Genomic DNA, 16780 nt, shown 5'->3' on the forward strand with positions numbered 1-16780 from the left:
TAAAAATTGGAAGTTTTCGTAACTTTCAAATAAAAAGATCCCATCTTAACAGGGTTTTTAATACTATATCGGTCAGAAATGCTCTTGCAATATCTACTGTAATTTTTGAAAATTACAAACATCAAATTTGTGTCATTGCTCTAGCTTCATCAATATTTCCACAACTATTTGGGGGATGCACTTTTAAACAATAGTCCTTATATTATATTTTTAAAGTTCTTGTTCAGTCCTTATATTTTTAAAGTGTATATATATATATATATATATATATATATATATATATATATATATATATATATATATATATATATATATATATATATATATATATATATATATATACTAATTTAGTTATCAAATATTTCAATAGAGTCGCTTCACTGTAATCATGACAACGACTGTGATGGGTATACGTGTGGTAGCAGCATGTATCCTACCTGTAGCGTTGTACATGGTCACCATCGATGTGTCTGTGCACGTAAGTAATTTTCAATTTAAAAAGCAGTAAAAGTATGAGACGTGCTAGAGTGTAAAAAAAAAAAAAAGAAATCATGATGCTTAAAACTAAACATTAACCATTAATAATTTGATAATGCTGTGTGCGAATAATTTGTAGATACTAGTATTTATATCTTACCTGTGCGTCTTTGCTTCTTTAATTTCTCGATAAAGTTTGAATAAAAGCATTTAAAAGAAAACATAAATCATATCTAATCAAAACACACTTTAAATTCCAATTCCTTAGCTTTAAACTAAATCAATCTACTTTAAGTCTGATGTAATATCCATTTGAAGTAGCAAGATAGTGCATTCCCGATTGTTGTTAGAATATTGGTGAAGATAGACTCTAAGTAAATAAAGCTTTTTTACTTCTAAGTATATGTTTATTTGAACAGTCAACATTTGAAGGGAGGAATGACCAATGGCTATGCTAATTTTGTATACCTACAATACTAAATATTTTTTAAGCTTTTTCATAGCTATTTCCAGTTCAGTTGAGACACCTGTATTCCTTTAAATGAAATAATAAATAGTGAGTTTTTGTTACATTGCATAAATTTATAGGAAGACAAGCTCGAAGAAAATGTTATAAGAACATATTGCATTCAAAGTGTGTTTATTTTAAATTCTTCATTTCATCATTAGCAGATTTATCTTTTTGAATGACCTAGGATCTCTCACTTAGGCGTTCAATTAAGCATATCTATGTACTTTTAAATGTTGCTATACCATGGCATTATCTCATTTTAAACTTAATACGTGTATTGTTGTAGTGATCATAAATGTATTAATATAATTTCACATTTTTCTAGATCAACCCGTCAAACATCCAGGTATCAGGGTTCGAAATTCACTATATACAACTCGCAAAACGCGAGTTAGAATTCCCAAATTGAGAGTTAAAAATTAGGTAACTCGCAAAAACTTGCGAGTTGATTTTTTTGCATTGAAACTGTAGCAAAATTATATAATATGACAGAACACAACGCTTTTGATTTAAATCAGTAATTTAAAAAAAAGGCACACTGTAGTTATATTTTGTGTATTGTACAGTAGTTACTTTTTCCTTAAGTTACATGTATTTAATTAATATAAATTTAACTTTATATGAAAATTGCGAGTAGTCTTATAAAATTGCGAGTTCACTTTCTTGGTACTCGCAATTATTTGCGAGTTGTAATTTTAGGGAGTTTCTAACCCTGGGTATGCATGTTTTCAAATAGTAGTTTTATAAAATTGTGAGATATATAATTACATGTACTTTGGGTAAATTTTTAGACCCATTGAAATTTATTACTTTATCATTTTGATATTTGATATCGATAACTAAAAATAACCACTTAGGTTTTTGCACTTGTATACAAAAATCTATTGTAGCAACGACTCAATCTGTTGGTGAGAATACATTTTTGATATTGAAATATGGAGAAATTCAAATCGTATTTTAACATTACTTGTCTACGATTTTTTTTTACATACATGTTATATCAGATGAATAGATGGACAATTTATTTTAGCTACGACACTGGCACCAGGTAAGAAATAGATTTCCATAAACTTTTTTTTTGGTTTAAAAACTATTTTAGACAAAAATTCAATGCAAAAATATAATTGCTTAAATTTCAATATCGTCAAACGGTGTATTTAAAGTTATATACATGAAATAGTATTTATTTTACATGTACTCTGTCTAAATGATAGTCAGATTTTAACATATAGTGCAGGAACCCAAAGCAAATGCACCAGCTTCTAGTCAAATCCCGACCACTTGTTAAAGCCCTTTCACAATTGGCACACGAGCACTTTACAACACCTTGCGATCGGAAAGTTTTAGCTTCGCACGAGCTCTCGCATACGTTGCACGATTTCTCGTATTCGTTGCATGCGTTTTAGTGGTCGCATCAAGTCTCTTCAAAATAGTGGACATGCACACTATTCAGACGCGACCGAATGCGATCCACATTTATTGCAATGCAACGCATGAAAATTAGTACGAACGTCTTACAACGTTTTGTTTACTCGCAAGAGTGATGCACGATTTTTAAAGGTCGTAAGATGAATCGCAGCTGTATATGCGTGTATTTAGCGTGTGTTTTGAGACTGTTGCTCAACGTGTCTCATGTAATCTTGCAATGTTTTACTATCATTGCACGATTTATCAGCTTCAGTTTTCCATGCTTATATACCCTGTATAAGCATCTCTGTTTCAGACCACAATTGACAATGGATGCTGCTGCACCAATACCTCCTCGCCGTCTGCTTGGTGTGCTGAATCTCCGAATACAACTCCACGAACTCCAGCAAAGACATATGGATGTGTTGGTGTTACTGATCCGTCGTCGATAAAGATATGAAAGACAAAGAAGACGTTGGTGGGTCAAGCCATGGATTGAGAGGAACGTGTTATTTGGCCAGTATCACACATTGATGACGGAAATAGAGAGAGAATGCCAGGGGGACTTAATGAACTACATGAGAATGCCACCAGTCATGTTTTACGAGCTACTGTAGCGCATTACTCCAAGAATCCAGAAAAGTCAACGTTACAGACGACCACTAGAACCTGGGCTAAAGCTGGCTATCACTCTCAGGTATATAGTGACAGGAAACAGCTACATGAACCTCCAGTATTCCTTCCGTGTTGCCCATAACACCATATCATTGTTCATCCCAGAGGTGTGCCAGACCATCATTGACGAGTATGAAGACGAAGTGTTTGCTTTTCCAACTAACCAAGATGAGTGGCGAGAAATGGCACAGAAATATGGTGAAAGATGGAATTTTCACCACACATGCGGAGCCGTGGACGGAAAACATGTTGCCATAAGAAACCCACGTCGGTCTGGTACCTTCTACTACAACTACAAAGGGTTTTTCAGCATTATCCTCCTGGCCTTGGTCGACGCCGAGTACAAGTTTCTCTGTGCCGACGTTGGTACTCAAGGCTCCTTATCAGACGCCCAGATCTTCAACAATGGCCCACTGAGAAATGGACTGGAAAATGACACTCTACGCCATCCAGATCCAGAGCCCCTGTCACATGATGACAGACCCATTCCGTACTTCTTAGTAGGAGACGACGCATTTCCCCTCAGGTCCTGGATGATGAAGTCCTACTCCAACCGCAACATGACTAACGAAGAAAGGATCTTTAACTATCGTCTGTCAAGGGCTCGTCGTGTGGTGGAGAACACCTTCGGCATCCTTGCACACCGCTGGAGATGCATGCTGGGCACGATGCAGCAGGATCCAGACCGGGCTAAGATCATCGTCATGGCAGCCATATGCCTGCACAACCTGATGAGACTCCGCTATCCTGGCTTGCAGAACAACGACCTGGATCAGGAAGATGAAGCTGGAAACCACATCCCCGGGGCATGGAGAAAAGACCGAGTTCTGCAAGATGTGGAAGCAGTTGGCAGAGGTAACTTGCCAAATCGGGAGGGCAAGAGAATCCGAACCTACCTCAAACATTACTACAACAGCAACGTTGGGAGCTTGCCGTGGCAGCAGAATATGATATAGACTGTGATATTGATCATGTACATGTATATATGTCGATATCTTCATGTAAAGATTTAAATTTGTACAGCAATAAACTATAAACTATACTTTTGATTTACTTGAACAGTATAAATAGGATATAGTTATCATTTAACTAGTTTTGGTCGAAAGTAAGTAGAGCACTAATATCACTAGAATTACTGTAACTTGCTCGGCATTAAAGGGGCTAGGCAAGGGCTGGTCGACTGGTGGTACAAAGTTACATAGCGTTCAGATCTGTACAGAGATCTTTATTGTTCAAAAGATATAGAGTTCTTTATTGTTACAGTTACAGAGTTTGTTTCATTGGTTTCTTTTTACAAATCTGTGGCTCATTGCTGCGTCCACCTTAGCCGTCAGGTCGACCGTCTGCCTGTCAGTCTTCTCCAGCACGTCAATAATTGCTGTATCCAAGTCTTTCTTCTTCCTCTGCTTCTTCCGGATGGGTGCCTTTGTAACCGAGGAGGAGGGCTCACTATCCTCGTCCTCATCATCAGCTGTTACTTGTCCGAGCTGGGATCCCTGTGGCCGGTGCACTATGTGCCTTGTCAGGAAGCCTAAGTTTCTTTCCACCCACTTCTGCCTGGCTGTAAGGTTGCATCTTTTCTGGCCACTCTTTTTTTTCTGGACCTTGCCCAGGATGGTCCGCTGGGATCTGTACCAGAGCCGAATGTCTGCCACTGAAAAGAAACAAATGCCAGAATTGGTTAACATTAACAATTCAAAATATTCAACAATAAAATATATCAAAATAAATCTATAAAATGTTCAATAATATTCTGATTTACCCACCAGTCAAATTCATAGCTGCTGCCTTTTCCTGAATTAGGCGATCCTTTTTCTTAGAGTTTTTAAAGTCACTCCGACTTTTATCATAGAAGCAGGGGGTTTCTTGATAAAAGTCTGCCATCTCTTGTTCCTGCTCTGGAGTCAGGTCCAAGGATTTCTGTTTGCTAAGATCCTCCTCATCCTCATCTTCACTGTACCCATCAGGCTCTAAAGGCTCAGCTGGTTAGTCTTGTGGCTCTTCCCCCTTGTCGGCAGGCTCAGGCGGATCATGAACAGGGCTCGGCTGCTGCGGCAGCTCCTGTGCCTCCTCCTCTTGGACCTTCTTTCTACGGTTCACCTTGGCTTTACCTGTAGCTTTTGTCATCTTCTTGGGCGGCATCTCTTGCATTCAACTGACGAGGGTTGGAAACGGGTGGTATATATACCCCTCTATGACTCGCGCGAGCCGAGCATTCGTACCATGGAACGCATGACCGCACGAGCGCCTTAGGTCCAATCGCATTGGTCCACGTTCAATCGTCCGATCACCTGATCGCTCGCGCGATCATTTCGCATTATCTTACAACACTCGCTTTCATTGTACAACAGACGCATATAGACGCAAGATATATCGCAAGATTTAATGCATAACGGTCGCTTTAGATCGTGCGAATTTCGTACGAATACTTTTTCATATGCGATTATTTCAGCAACAGTTTACGATGCAAATCAAAAATTTTCGGTCGCACGAATATTTTGTCCTTCTGCTCGTGCGTCAATTGTGAAAGGGCCTTTAAGCATAGTACATGCGAAACACAACACTATTGTGTTAATAAAATGGTGACTGTCATATATATATATATATATATATATATATATATATATATATATATATATATATATATATATATATATATATATATTGCAATGGAGATTGATGGGCGCTTCATTGTGGTCGGAACTTTTGAAAGACGAACTAATTATAATATTCGAAAAAATTGCTGATGACAAAACAAGTTGATTTTAAAATTGAATAACATAAGTACCACATGATCAAATGAAATGATATGGAACACATTCAATTGAAAAAGTAAATGACTGCCGTCATGAGAAAAGCGCCCTTAAGGTCAAAATTTCACAAATTGACTTTTTGTCAAATTCTGATAGCCTGACTCTTTCTGAATGCAAATATACATCAATTTTTAAAATATCTCACTTTATCAGTATTTTATGCGCATTTTAGTAAGGCCGCTTCAAAACAACGTTGACGTTACTTACTGAAAACGTAATGACGTCAAGTGCGTCAAATTCAGTTTCCAAACATTCTTTTAAAAACTACACTTTTTAAATTACCTCAATCGTTTTGACTCATATAAACTTGTGACTTTTTTCTACCAAGCAACTAGTATGTAATTATTCATGAGGGAAGTCACATACTATTTTCATACTATATTAGAGCAAGTCTAGCAATTTCGTAAAGGGTGGGGTAGGGGTCTAGACGGGATATAGGAACGGTTTTTATTCAGTCGAAAAATTAATACTTGTTGAATTCCACATCATAAGGTATTCTTTTTAAAATTCCTACTCTAGCTCAATTTATAAAAAATATAAAGCACTTATAATATTAAAATATGAAAAAATCTATATAGATATCCCAGAAGGGCACCTCGTGCAATTAAAGCGGGGCATCCCCTCGCGAAAGAGCACATCGAACCCGATATGAAAAAAAAATTCGGATATAAGCACGCATTCACTCACCCTCATACACGCACGTTTCTTTATCCCCTATAACTTTGTTACGAAGAGATAACACCTCATGTATTTTCTGTATCTCCAAAAATCTTCTAACAAGAAATTAATTCAGATACTCCATGATTTGTAAACCTTTTTTTTTTTTTTTTTTTTTTTTTTTTTTAATTTTCATTAAAAACAATCATAATTAATAAAAAAAAAACTGTTCACTACTTCCAAGGGGATTTTTTATTTAGCTTTTTCTTAATTCTTTAATAAAAATGATTAAAAAATTAAGTTTCAATTGTTTATACAATTCAATTTCTTCGCCTGTCTTAGTTATGGAGTAGAAACATAACAAAGAGGCACATAACGATGTCAAATAATTGTATTATGAACGTTTATTCTGTATACATGAAAATTTATAATTTTTTTGTCAACTACTTACTTTTTTCAGTAAATTACACTAAATCAAAAGCGGTTTAAAATGTTTCTGTCCTTTTTTTTAAAATTATTTTTGAGGCACCTGTGCCCTCGACACTACTGCTGTATCACTTGAACACAACAAGTGTCGTTAATCATTTCTTAAAAGGACCGCTAATCTAACCTGATATACATACAGACTAAACGGACTTTTCTGAGCTAAATGAAAAACAGTTGCTTTACAATTTTTATGAAATCTATTTGAAATTGAAACCGAATATCATGCGAGACTTAACAGGCCCGTAGAACGCGGGGAGGGGGGGGGCAATTTTTCCTCTTATACGTGCCCCCCCCCCCCATTTTTGTTGTTGTAAGGTGGAGCACTGGTAAATTCCAGGATTTGTACAGGTAAGTTTTTCCCTTTTCTCCGCTTGTCAGATAATTTTGGGAAGTCCCTCCCCCCAACTCCGGGGCTTTAGTCAGTATAGGTTTGTTTGTTTTTTGTTTGTTTGTTTGTTTGTTTTGTTTTGTTTTTTTTGTTCTGTTTTTTTGTTTTTTTGGCTTTTCAGATCTTTGGAGGAAGTTGCCCTCCCCCGACCACACCCCCCCCCCCGAACTTTTAAAACTAACTACGGACCTGCTTGAATATATGTATTTGAACATAATTAAGATCATCTATTCATCTTCCTCTGTGGCATCAGCTAACCTGACACCTAATCTTTTCATTTTTCGATGCGATGAAATGTACATAAAATTATATTCTTAAACAATAATTAAGTTATTGTTTCAAAAAATAACAATTTGTCAGAATCTCGAAATTAAAGAGCATTACTCTTATTTTTGCCTGTTACCACACGACTGAAATAGAAACTTTTTCTTTCTTTCTTTAAAATCAGAAAGTTGTGTGTGCTTGTTTAATATTTTTCCTTTAGTATCCCTACATCAACGGAACTTTCAAAAAATGTCGAGATATCCGGGGTATCGAGATATCAGAGCTGAGACTCGACGTTCAAGATTTCAACACGAAACGTGACTAATTTATTACGTACAGATGTACATGAATACAACAGTCCACGGGCACTTGACGTTTTTAACCTTTCTTTTCCTAAATAAAAAATTCTCCATACTGTTACATGTATAGTATGGAGAATTTTTCATTTATGAAAACAAAGGTTAAAAACGTCAAGTGCCTGTGCAACAGTCAGACAAAAAAAAAGCCTTTTTAAACATATTCTATGGTTATCAGAGTTTTTCCTCTCGAAACATCAGCAGTGTAAATTTTTTTTCATCTTTATCAAAATATAGATTTCTTTACTGTCTTTGTTGTCTTACGACTGGTGTGGTTGATGGTTTTGAAAGTTTTCTTAACATTTGAATTTGACACCCATAACCACTTGTTGCTAGTTCTTATTCCCCTACCAGAGATTTATTCTCAAAAGATGTCGTCTTATCGAAATTTGTCAGAAGTCTGTAATTTCTTAACAACTTAATCTATTGTTTAACCTGTTGTTTCTTCTGTTTCATAAATAGTTTTAATCCTAATATCATCGTGGATGTAATTGTTATTTTCTTCAACATTGATCATAATGCTTTTGGAAAAATTCCACATTAGCTGTATCTACATCCTAAATGTATTGCAATTCAATTTCAAGTCAGCTTTTATCGGAACAATCTAAGAAAATTGATACAATAGTCATTTTTATCAGGAACTATTTTTTATGTATTTATTTGATCATTTCAAAATGTTTTCATAATTTATTTTTTGCAAAATTTCCGTGGCATCCCCCTCTTCCGTTTTTTCCCCTTAGCATATTCTCTTGCAGTTAACTTAGCAAAGAAATATCTATATCGGGGCCAGTTGCCCCCCTCCCCCCCTCTCTCTCTCATTCGTCGCTGTAGTAGGAGGTTCGAATCTCCCATAATACCAGATACCTGTAATTTACCCCCCCCCCCCCAAAAAAAAAGGTAGGTTCTCTTTTTATAGACTGAACTTTTACCGATTGCTGTTTTATTAGGAGAATTTTTTTTTGCTTTTCAATGATCTGCGCCCCACCCCCTCCCCTCCTCCTCAAACACATTTGGATATCGACGCTTCACCCTGAGCTGGTGAGCTGGTCTAACTGCGCATATCGAAATTATTAACTATGGATCAATTAAAATGGTTAAGTACATTTTACATTAGGTGTTTTTAAGAACTAAATAGGTATACATGTACGTGCATTGCTCTCCCTCTCTCTCTGAAAAAAAAATATAACGTGTATGCAGAATACCATTTAATATTAAGACTTAGTCTACTTAATATGAGTCAAATTTAAACATTTGCAATTGCTCAGAAAACTTAAGCCATGCATCATATATGCTCATCGCTATAAATCGTCGTTAGCGTAATTATGTGATATCAATTAAATACCTAAACAGAATAATTAATAAATGCATGTACTAGTGTGTAATTATATTATTTATTAAAAATGTCCGCTTCAAATTTCATATGATTTAATGTTTTTCTTGTAACACCTGGAAATCCAATTTTATTTTTTGTTCACAAAACGCAGTCGGCAAAAATTACTTCCGTGTTTACAATACCGCGACTTTGACGTCGTTTTCTGCGCATTGTGACGTCAAAAGATAAGGGCCCTTTTCTCATGACGGCAGTCAAATGTTTTTAAAATGATTATGTTTTTATCTAAAATTTCTTTTTAAAAAATGTGACGATGAGCGAAAATATTTTTTGAAAAAGCCTCGTATATTCTTTACCCACTACTTTCATGTAATATACAGAGTATTGATCAAACGTATGTACACGATGTCCAAATAGAGCACGGTTTGATTTCCTAATTTCTAGAGAAAATTTGTAAGCTCTTACGTTTGGGGATTGAATTTACGATCTTTTGAACGTCAGTTACTGTTTCAGTCACAGCAACAGTTACAATTTAAATTATTTTTTAAAGTATATAAGTTATTTTTAAACGTTTTATTCAAAAGTTTACATAAACAACAAATAAACAGAAATAATCTCAAAAGAAATGATATCATTGACAATGACCTTTCAAAAAGAGATTCTCTTACAAACATTCGTATTAATCAAATAACCAAAGTTACATGAAGTGGTACCTTGGAGTCCTCAAATCGATATCAGGCTTGATAAAAAAATGTTGAAGAAACCTTTTCAAATTTAACGCTTGCAAATAGGTTTGGAGTGAATAATTTTATCTATAATCACTGTCATAACAAAAGCAATAGTGTTGTGTTTTGCATGTGCTATGCCAAAATAGACGTGAGGATTTGATACAGTGTAACTAACTGTACACCCGCCCCCGTGTCACTTTGCGTCAAACCTCGACTAAATTTAGGCATAGTGCATGCAAAATTACCTTATATAATGTAATAAAATAATATAAATGCAAATTTATGTATCATGATAGTTCAAAATTATTATATCGTATAAATCCTTTGTCAACATCTCGAGACACATTACCTATTTTTTTTTAATTTATTTTATCAAGTTAACCAGTCTATCACGCACTGTAATCTGCATTCTGATTGTACCAATCACATATGTTCCAATGAGGCACCAATTCCGTACTGCAAACACGATTATGTTTTATTTGTAATTGAATACGGGCGTCACTGTGACTGTACGGGTAAGAATAAACGTACGGAGTGCGCGTACAATGTTATCTAGAATGCATGATATTTTGTATTTTAAGTAAGTTATTTGGTTTCATGTCCCGGGTTTTTAAGTTCAATGTATACAAATTCTACATGAATCATTTACTTATAATATGCACATGAATAATTATGAAAAAGACTTAGAAATATAAATTGAATAGTGAAAAGATATTGATCAAACCACTGAATACTTTTATTGAATCTATAAGTGGCTGTTGATAGGGTAAATGGGAGATGGAAAAAAGGTAAGGGTAGATGTGAGAGAAATTAGGGTTGCGACGTGCAATAAAGAGAAGATGGGATCTAAAGGAATTGAGGAAGGAGTAGCAGGTGTGAAAATTAGAGAAAAAAGGGGTTGGGGGTTGGGGTGGAAGGAGAAATTTTATCATTGATGGGGGAGGGGGGTAAGAAAAAGTGATAATAGGAAAAGATCCCCTATCACCGCGCAAAAGTTACATGTATCAATAAAAAGAACATATATATAATTCAAGTCTTTCAGTTCATATGTACTTTTAGTTAGAATAAACTAATAAAATATATACTTGCATAATTAAATATTGCTATACAGGTTGTGTGGAAGATAAAGATTGTAACTGTTCAGCTGAAACAACACCTCACTGCGACCATTACCATTCCAACAGTTTCGGGTCTTGTCAATGTAATCTAACGATAAGTATGTAAAAATATTGGCCACTAATTAATATATACATAATGAGTTATTGGCATCACATATACCAGATGTTTTTTTTTAAAATCCATATCTAGAATTAGTTTATTTTATTTTTCTAATTTAGCCTTTTGAAGATACATGAATTGCTTAAATGACGAACATTTGAACACTAGTAAATAAAATGTATTTTACCGACTGGGGATCTGAAACTTGTAGATATTTTTCACTACTGTCAGGAAAAATACTGATTTTTTATTAACACAACTATAAAAACAAAAATGTCAGAGTGTTTTTATTTCCTGTTGATCTTTAAAACAATAACAGATCAATTCAAAGTCATGTTAAAAAGTTGGTGATATATTAAAGGACAGATATACTGCATTTGGACTAAGGCAGTATGTCAATCGACTTGTCTAAGGCTTTAAATCTACGTTCTTAAAATCAATCGACATCTGCATTGTCAAAAAGTGGCATTGAGGAGTAAGAACACACGGATGATTGCATAATAGAATGAATTCCGTTGAAAAAAAATTACAAACTTGTTAATTTAATACTTGATCCATGTTATTGCAACGTGGCAATAATATTTCTTAAATCATTTTCATCACTTCTCTTCATTTCATTTAAGGCAAGGGCCTAAGTGAATTTTTCTGATACTAGTACATGATTGTCAATCTTTATTTTGACTGTCTCTTCTGTCTGTCTCATTTGACGTCTGTACATTGTAAACTGCTAACATTTTCAAGTTCCTCTCCAGGGGGCCTATTTCACAAAATAACACAGCTAAGGCCAAAAATTTCTGCTGATTATTAAAATCCTGCATGTTTGAATTTGATTCCTTATATTTAATTATACAATAATTATATACAGAAATATCTTTTATTATGTAAGGAATCTACCAGTAACATGCATTTTTTATTCATCTGTTTATATCTTTATAGCTTCTACATCAAGAGAAAATAAGTATAGACTTGATAGAAATTGAGAACAAATTAATGATAAACTAAACTAGACTATTGGCGTGTTATATTATTTTCAAATAAAAAAAATGATAGGAATTTATAATACGAGGGTTGTCCCAGAAAAACGCGAACATTTTCAATATTTTTTGTTTCACTAATATTTTAAAGCTAAAAATTGGCATGCATTAAAATAATAATTTTATGAATAATTAACAGAAATTTCAGTAAAATATCTCTACGAAAAACATCATTCAAAATAGCTGCCGACTCAACATCGACGACGTAAAAAAGTAGCTCGAGAGTTTTTGAATTTGTTCACGAATCGTGCGTCTTTGAAAATTCGTTCGAAGCATAAATTCGATACAGCATTTTATTTTCTTTTAGTTACCGAGTTATCCATTTCACACGTACTACAGTTAAGAATAAATCAAGGAATAAATTCTTTTAATAGACAATTTCCTAACCCTATCATTAACCTAACTGCTCGAATACTTAATGGTGGTCTCCACGTATGACGTCCAGCTCTTTTCAGTTTGTCGTCATTTTTGTTGGTCTACCAAACGCTTTTTCCATCGGATAACCAGTTCATTCATCTTTAAACCACTTTTACTACGTACAAACCTGTAATCTTTACATGTATTTGTGTCGTTCCCTCGTTTCCGTATGAACGTCAAACCCCGATCCACACAACACTGAGTAATAATTTGGTGCTCCGCATTATCGCTCAACGTCGCAGTTTTTGGCAATATCTAATTAGTAGTGTTTGCGCATATAACATCATATTTTGTTATTTATGATGTCAGAGTACTGATCTTTTACGCACGAGTACTCTAGATCATAAAGTTTTTAAGGATATAATTTTTGGGACATTATATTTCCGTATAGCCTGGTAATAAAGAAATCATTGCTGTCAATGCTATTTTCGAAAGTCAAGAAATTGCCATGCGCCGATAACCAACATTTAACACCCTTTAAATGTTGTTTATAGATGCATATGGCATTGGAACCTTATATTATTTAGCCAAAATTACAAAAATATCATTTCCAATCATTATACCAAAAATGAATAATTTTAGTCAGGTAGTTTAAGAAATATTTAAAAAGTTCGCGTTTTTCAGGGACAACCCTCGTATGACTATGATTTATACACATTACAAAACACATATTTTTGTATTTGTAACACCAATTTTAATACATGAAGAAATCCATACAAGCTACCTATGCATGGAATAGCACTGAACGACCTATGAAAAAAATCAACGAACAATACAAATCTGTGAACAGGGCATAAAACATTGGCCCCCGGAAATTCCATAGGTGAGATTAGGTGCCTAGGAGGAATAAACATCCCTTTCGACCGGTCAACCTGCCGAGAGCCCTAAGTATTGATCAGGTAGATGGAATATTCCGTAGTCAAATTTAGTATAACAACAAAGGCCTAACAATTGGTATGAAAGAAACGTCTTCAAAAATACGACCTAATGATAGGTTATATTTGCTAACAAGGTCATTATTACAACCATAGAATTTTTGAAATGCTGACGTTAAACGAGGTTGTTGAAATCCCTTTAACATCAACGCGTCTGTCAGTAGCCTGTCTTGGTTTAAAATTGATCGTTCTCGGAGCATCAAATTTAGTATCGAAGATGTAGTAAGATATAAATCCTATTTGCAGATGATAGCGGAATATCATTATATTTAAACCCTATTTACAGAAAATAAAGAAATATTAGATGTGCTACATAAATAAGGAAAGGTGACGATATACATATTTGTAGTTTCTTTTATGTACATATGCATGTAAGTAACTGTAATCTATTAATATGTTTACAGGTTCAACAACTAATGGTAAGTTGCTCCGTGAACATTGTTTTCATTGCTAACCCTTTCTCCTCAGAAATAAAAACATTGTGCTTGGAATTTTATAAATTATTCTGAAAGCAAAGACTGATTAATCAAATAGTTCTAAAGGTACGAAAAACAATTTAAAATAATATGCATATATGTAATTGTTTTAATAATATATTTTGGATATGTTCTGATATAACTCTTTCGTCATATTCTTGAAAGGAAGTTCTCAGGGAAAATATATTTGTGTTTTTTCCTGATTTGGTTGACGTTTTTACATTTTCATTTGATAAAAAGATGAAATTTGGCAAATTGAATAGGAAATAATGGTATAAATTGTTATATAGATCTACATATTGGAATCTAAATTTTTTATGTAGATGACCACTATTGAATACTTCATTAGTCAGTGCATTTAAAAAAAAAAATGCAGGAAATTTGAAAACCTCTAAACGGAAGTAAAGGAAATTTTTTTACCCTAGTTTGATGCCTGGTCAAGTTATGAGCTTTTCCGTTTATATTCTAATTGTAAAAGATGCATTTAATATGTCTAGAGTTGGGGATAAAAATGTACGACTGAACAATATCTGAATATTTAAATGAAAGAGAAAGTATATGCTTAACAAAAAATGAATGTGATACCTGATGAGCGTGCAACTTCAAAAGAGCCATGTTAAAAAAATCATGTTAAAAAATTACCGTATGGCTGAAATTTGAAATTCAGGGGGAAACGTATATATTACCAAGTAGAGTACATTTTAACATAATGGATTGCAGTTCAAATCTATAGGAAATGAACGTGATAACTTCCGTTGATTATATAATATACATGTATTTAATTTTGTATATAAAATGATTAAAATATAGTATAGCCAGAAATGTTAGCATTATCAATGTAAAAAAAAAAAATGTTTTATATAAAGTTGTTTCTAAGCATTTTTCTACATCTCGTTTACTTAAAATGCAAATATTTTTCAAACTCTAAAATCAAACTAATAAAGGCTATGTCTATCAATTTACACACACACACACCCTCACACACACACACACACACACACAAATATTCGAGTAAAAATGTTGGACTATATTTATTGTTTCTTCAAAGCATACTTGTCAAAAGAATTGTGATTTCCAATTTTTTGCAGGGACAACAACTCTTGGTAAGTTCTTATTATACAAGGTGATTGATTATTGTTTAACATTTTATTTCAATGATAAATAACATTTGATTTTTGCTTTAAAGATACCTAGTAAGTTCTTTGCTTTTAAACTTCATAAGATAATTTAATATTTGTATTTTGTGTATCAAATGTAAAGTTTGTTAAGCGATATAACCTTGCTTTGGAGAGAGGAAGGGTGTATATATAAGCACTAAATTCTGTAAACTTTTAAAACAAAATGGTTTTGACGCATGCAAATCATAGTGATAGGTAGAAATAACTTTGTCTGGTATTTACTGTCTGTCTGTCAACCAATCTGTTAAAGTCTACATAATTTACATGTAAGTCTTAAAAACTAGGGATTTGATTAAAGGACGTATTCAGAATTTCAAAAGAATTGACCTCAAGAAGAAAATTTTCCCGAAAAAAAAATCACATTTCAAAACCAATGTTCATTGGCTATCTTCTACCGTACATATGTCTAAATTATTTTTGCATGTTGAGCCTAAGATGTCATACATGTGTGTGCAATTTTAAGGTATTCAATGTATAACGACCATATTTTTTACCTAATAAACGAATGGTCTTATATTTTTAATCATGGTAGCATTTTGAAGGTCTTATCAAATAAAAATACTCCACCAAAGGAATTTACAAAATTTTGATAATTGTCCAATTAATTGCGCCTTGAATTTTACATTGAAGTCTATGGGCAGCGCAGGTGTTTTCAAGATTTTGTTAAAGTAATTTGAACTTCATACATGTACAAATCTCTTGGTGAAAATATGCATAAACTCTCTTTTTATTAGAATCTTAAATAAAATTAAACATTTACCACAGATATTTTGACAAAATTAAAATTTTCTTCTTTCATCAAGGGCAGATACACTGTAACTCTTCAAAAACGTTTAAGGTGCAAAATGGTTGGCTTCTTGTATGTTAACAGTCATGTGAATTTGGTTCATTTCACTTTCATCTTTATTTAGCAATACATATTTAACTAGTTTAAAATGATTCAAAATTGTTCAATATCCTTTCATTATACATTGAATACCTTAAAATAGCACTCAAAATCAACTAAAACTACATTTTCTGCGTTAAATTAATGATTTTTGCGTGACTTTAACATGTATCCTAGAAGACCTTTAGGACAGTCCTGTCCCTAAATACAATTACAATATTTTGAAAGGATTTTATCTATGAAATAAAATGAAATAAGATTATTTTAAGGGGCACCCCTTCCCAGGGGTCGGGAAAAAAACCGTACAAAAAAGAAAGAGCCCCAATTTTTATTCAGTCTGGATCGTATTTATACTCAATTATTACATAGTCAGAATAGCTCAGCTAGATGGTTAGACCGCTGGCTGCCGAAGTTACTTTTTAGAGTATTGGTTGGAATCCACCTGGCGCCACACTATTACAGTTTAAAAAAACAAACAAACAAACAAACACCAGGGTTCTCCATGGGTCGTTTCACGTGTTAAATTCTTTAGCGCCCCAGTTAA

The 16780-nt window shown here is 33.7% G+C and overlaps 1 protein-coding gene across 1 annotated transcript; it reads left to right on the forward strand.

Annotated features, from left to right (window-relative positions):
* The first annotated feature begins 3117 nt into the window (after positions 1-3117).
* LOC133181974 (uncharacterized) lies at positions 3118-4026 on the forward strand. The gene has a single exon (XM_061316649.1). The coding sequence runs from the start codon at positions 3118-3120 to the stop codon at positions 4024-4026; it is 909 nt and encodes a 302-aa protein (XP_061172633.1).
* Positions 4027-16780: the final 12754 nt, after the last annotated feature.

The sequence above is a fragment of the Saccostrea echinata genome, unplaced genomic scaffold, assembly GCF_033153115.1.
Source record: "Saccostrea echinata isolate AGI-Se365-2 ecotype Australia unplaced genomic scaffold, CSIRO_AGI_Sech_v1 ptg000001l, whole genome shotgun sequence".
NCBI classification, from domain to species: Eukaryota; Metazoa; Mollusca; class Bivalvia; order Ostreida; family Ostreidae; genus Saccostrea; species Saccostrea echinata.

Bases quoted from the DNA above. Each gene is read 5' to 3' on its own strand.
- LOC133181974 (XM_061316649.1), top strand. From the start codon at position 3,118: ATGAACCTCCAGTATTCCTTCCGTGTTGCCCATAACACCATATCATTG.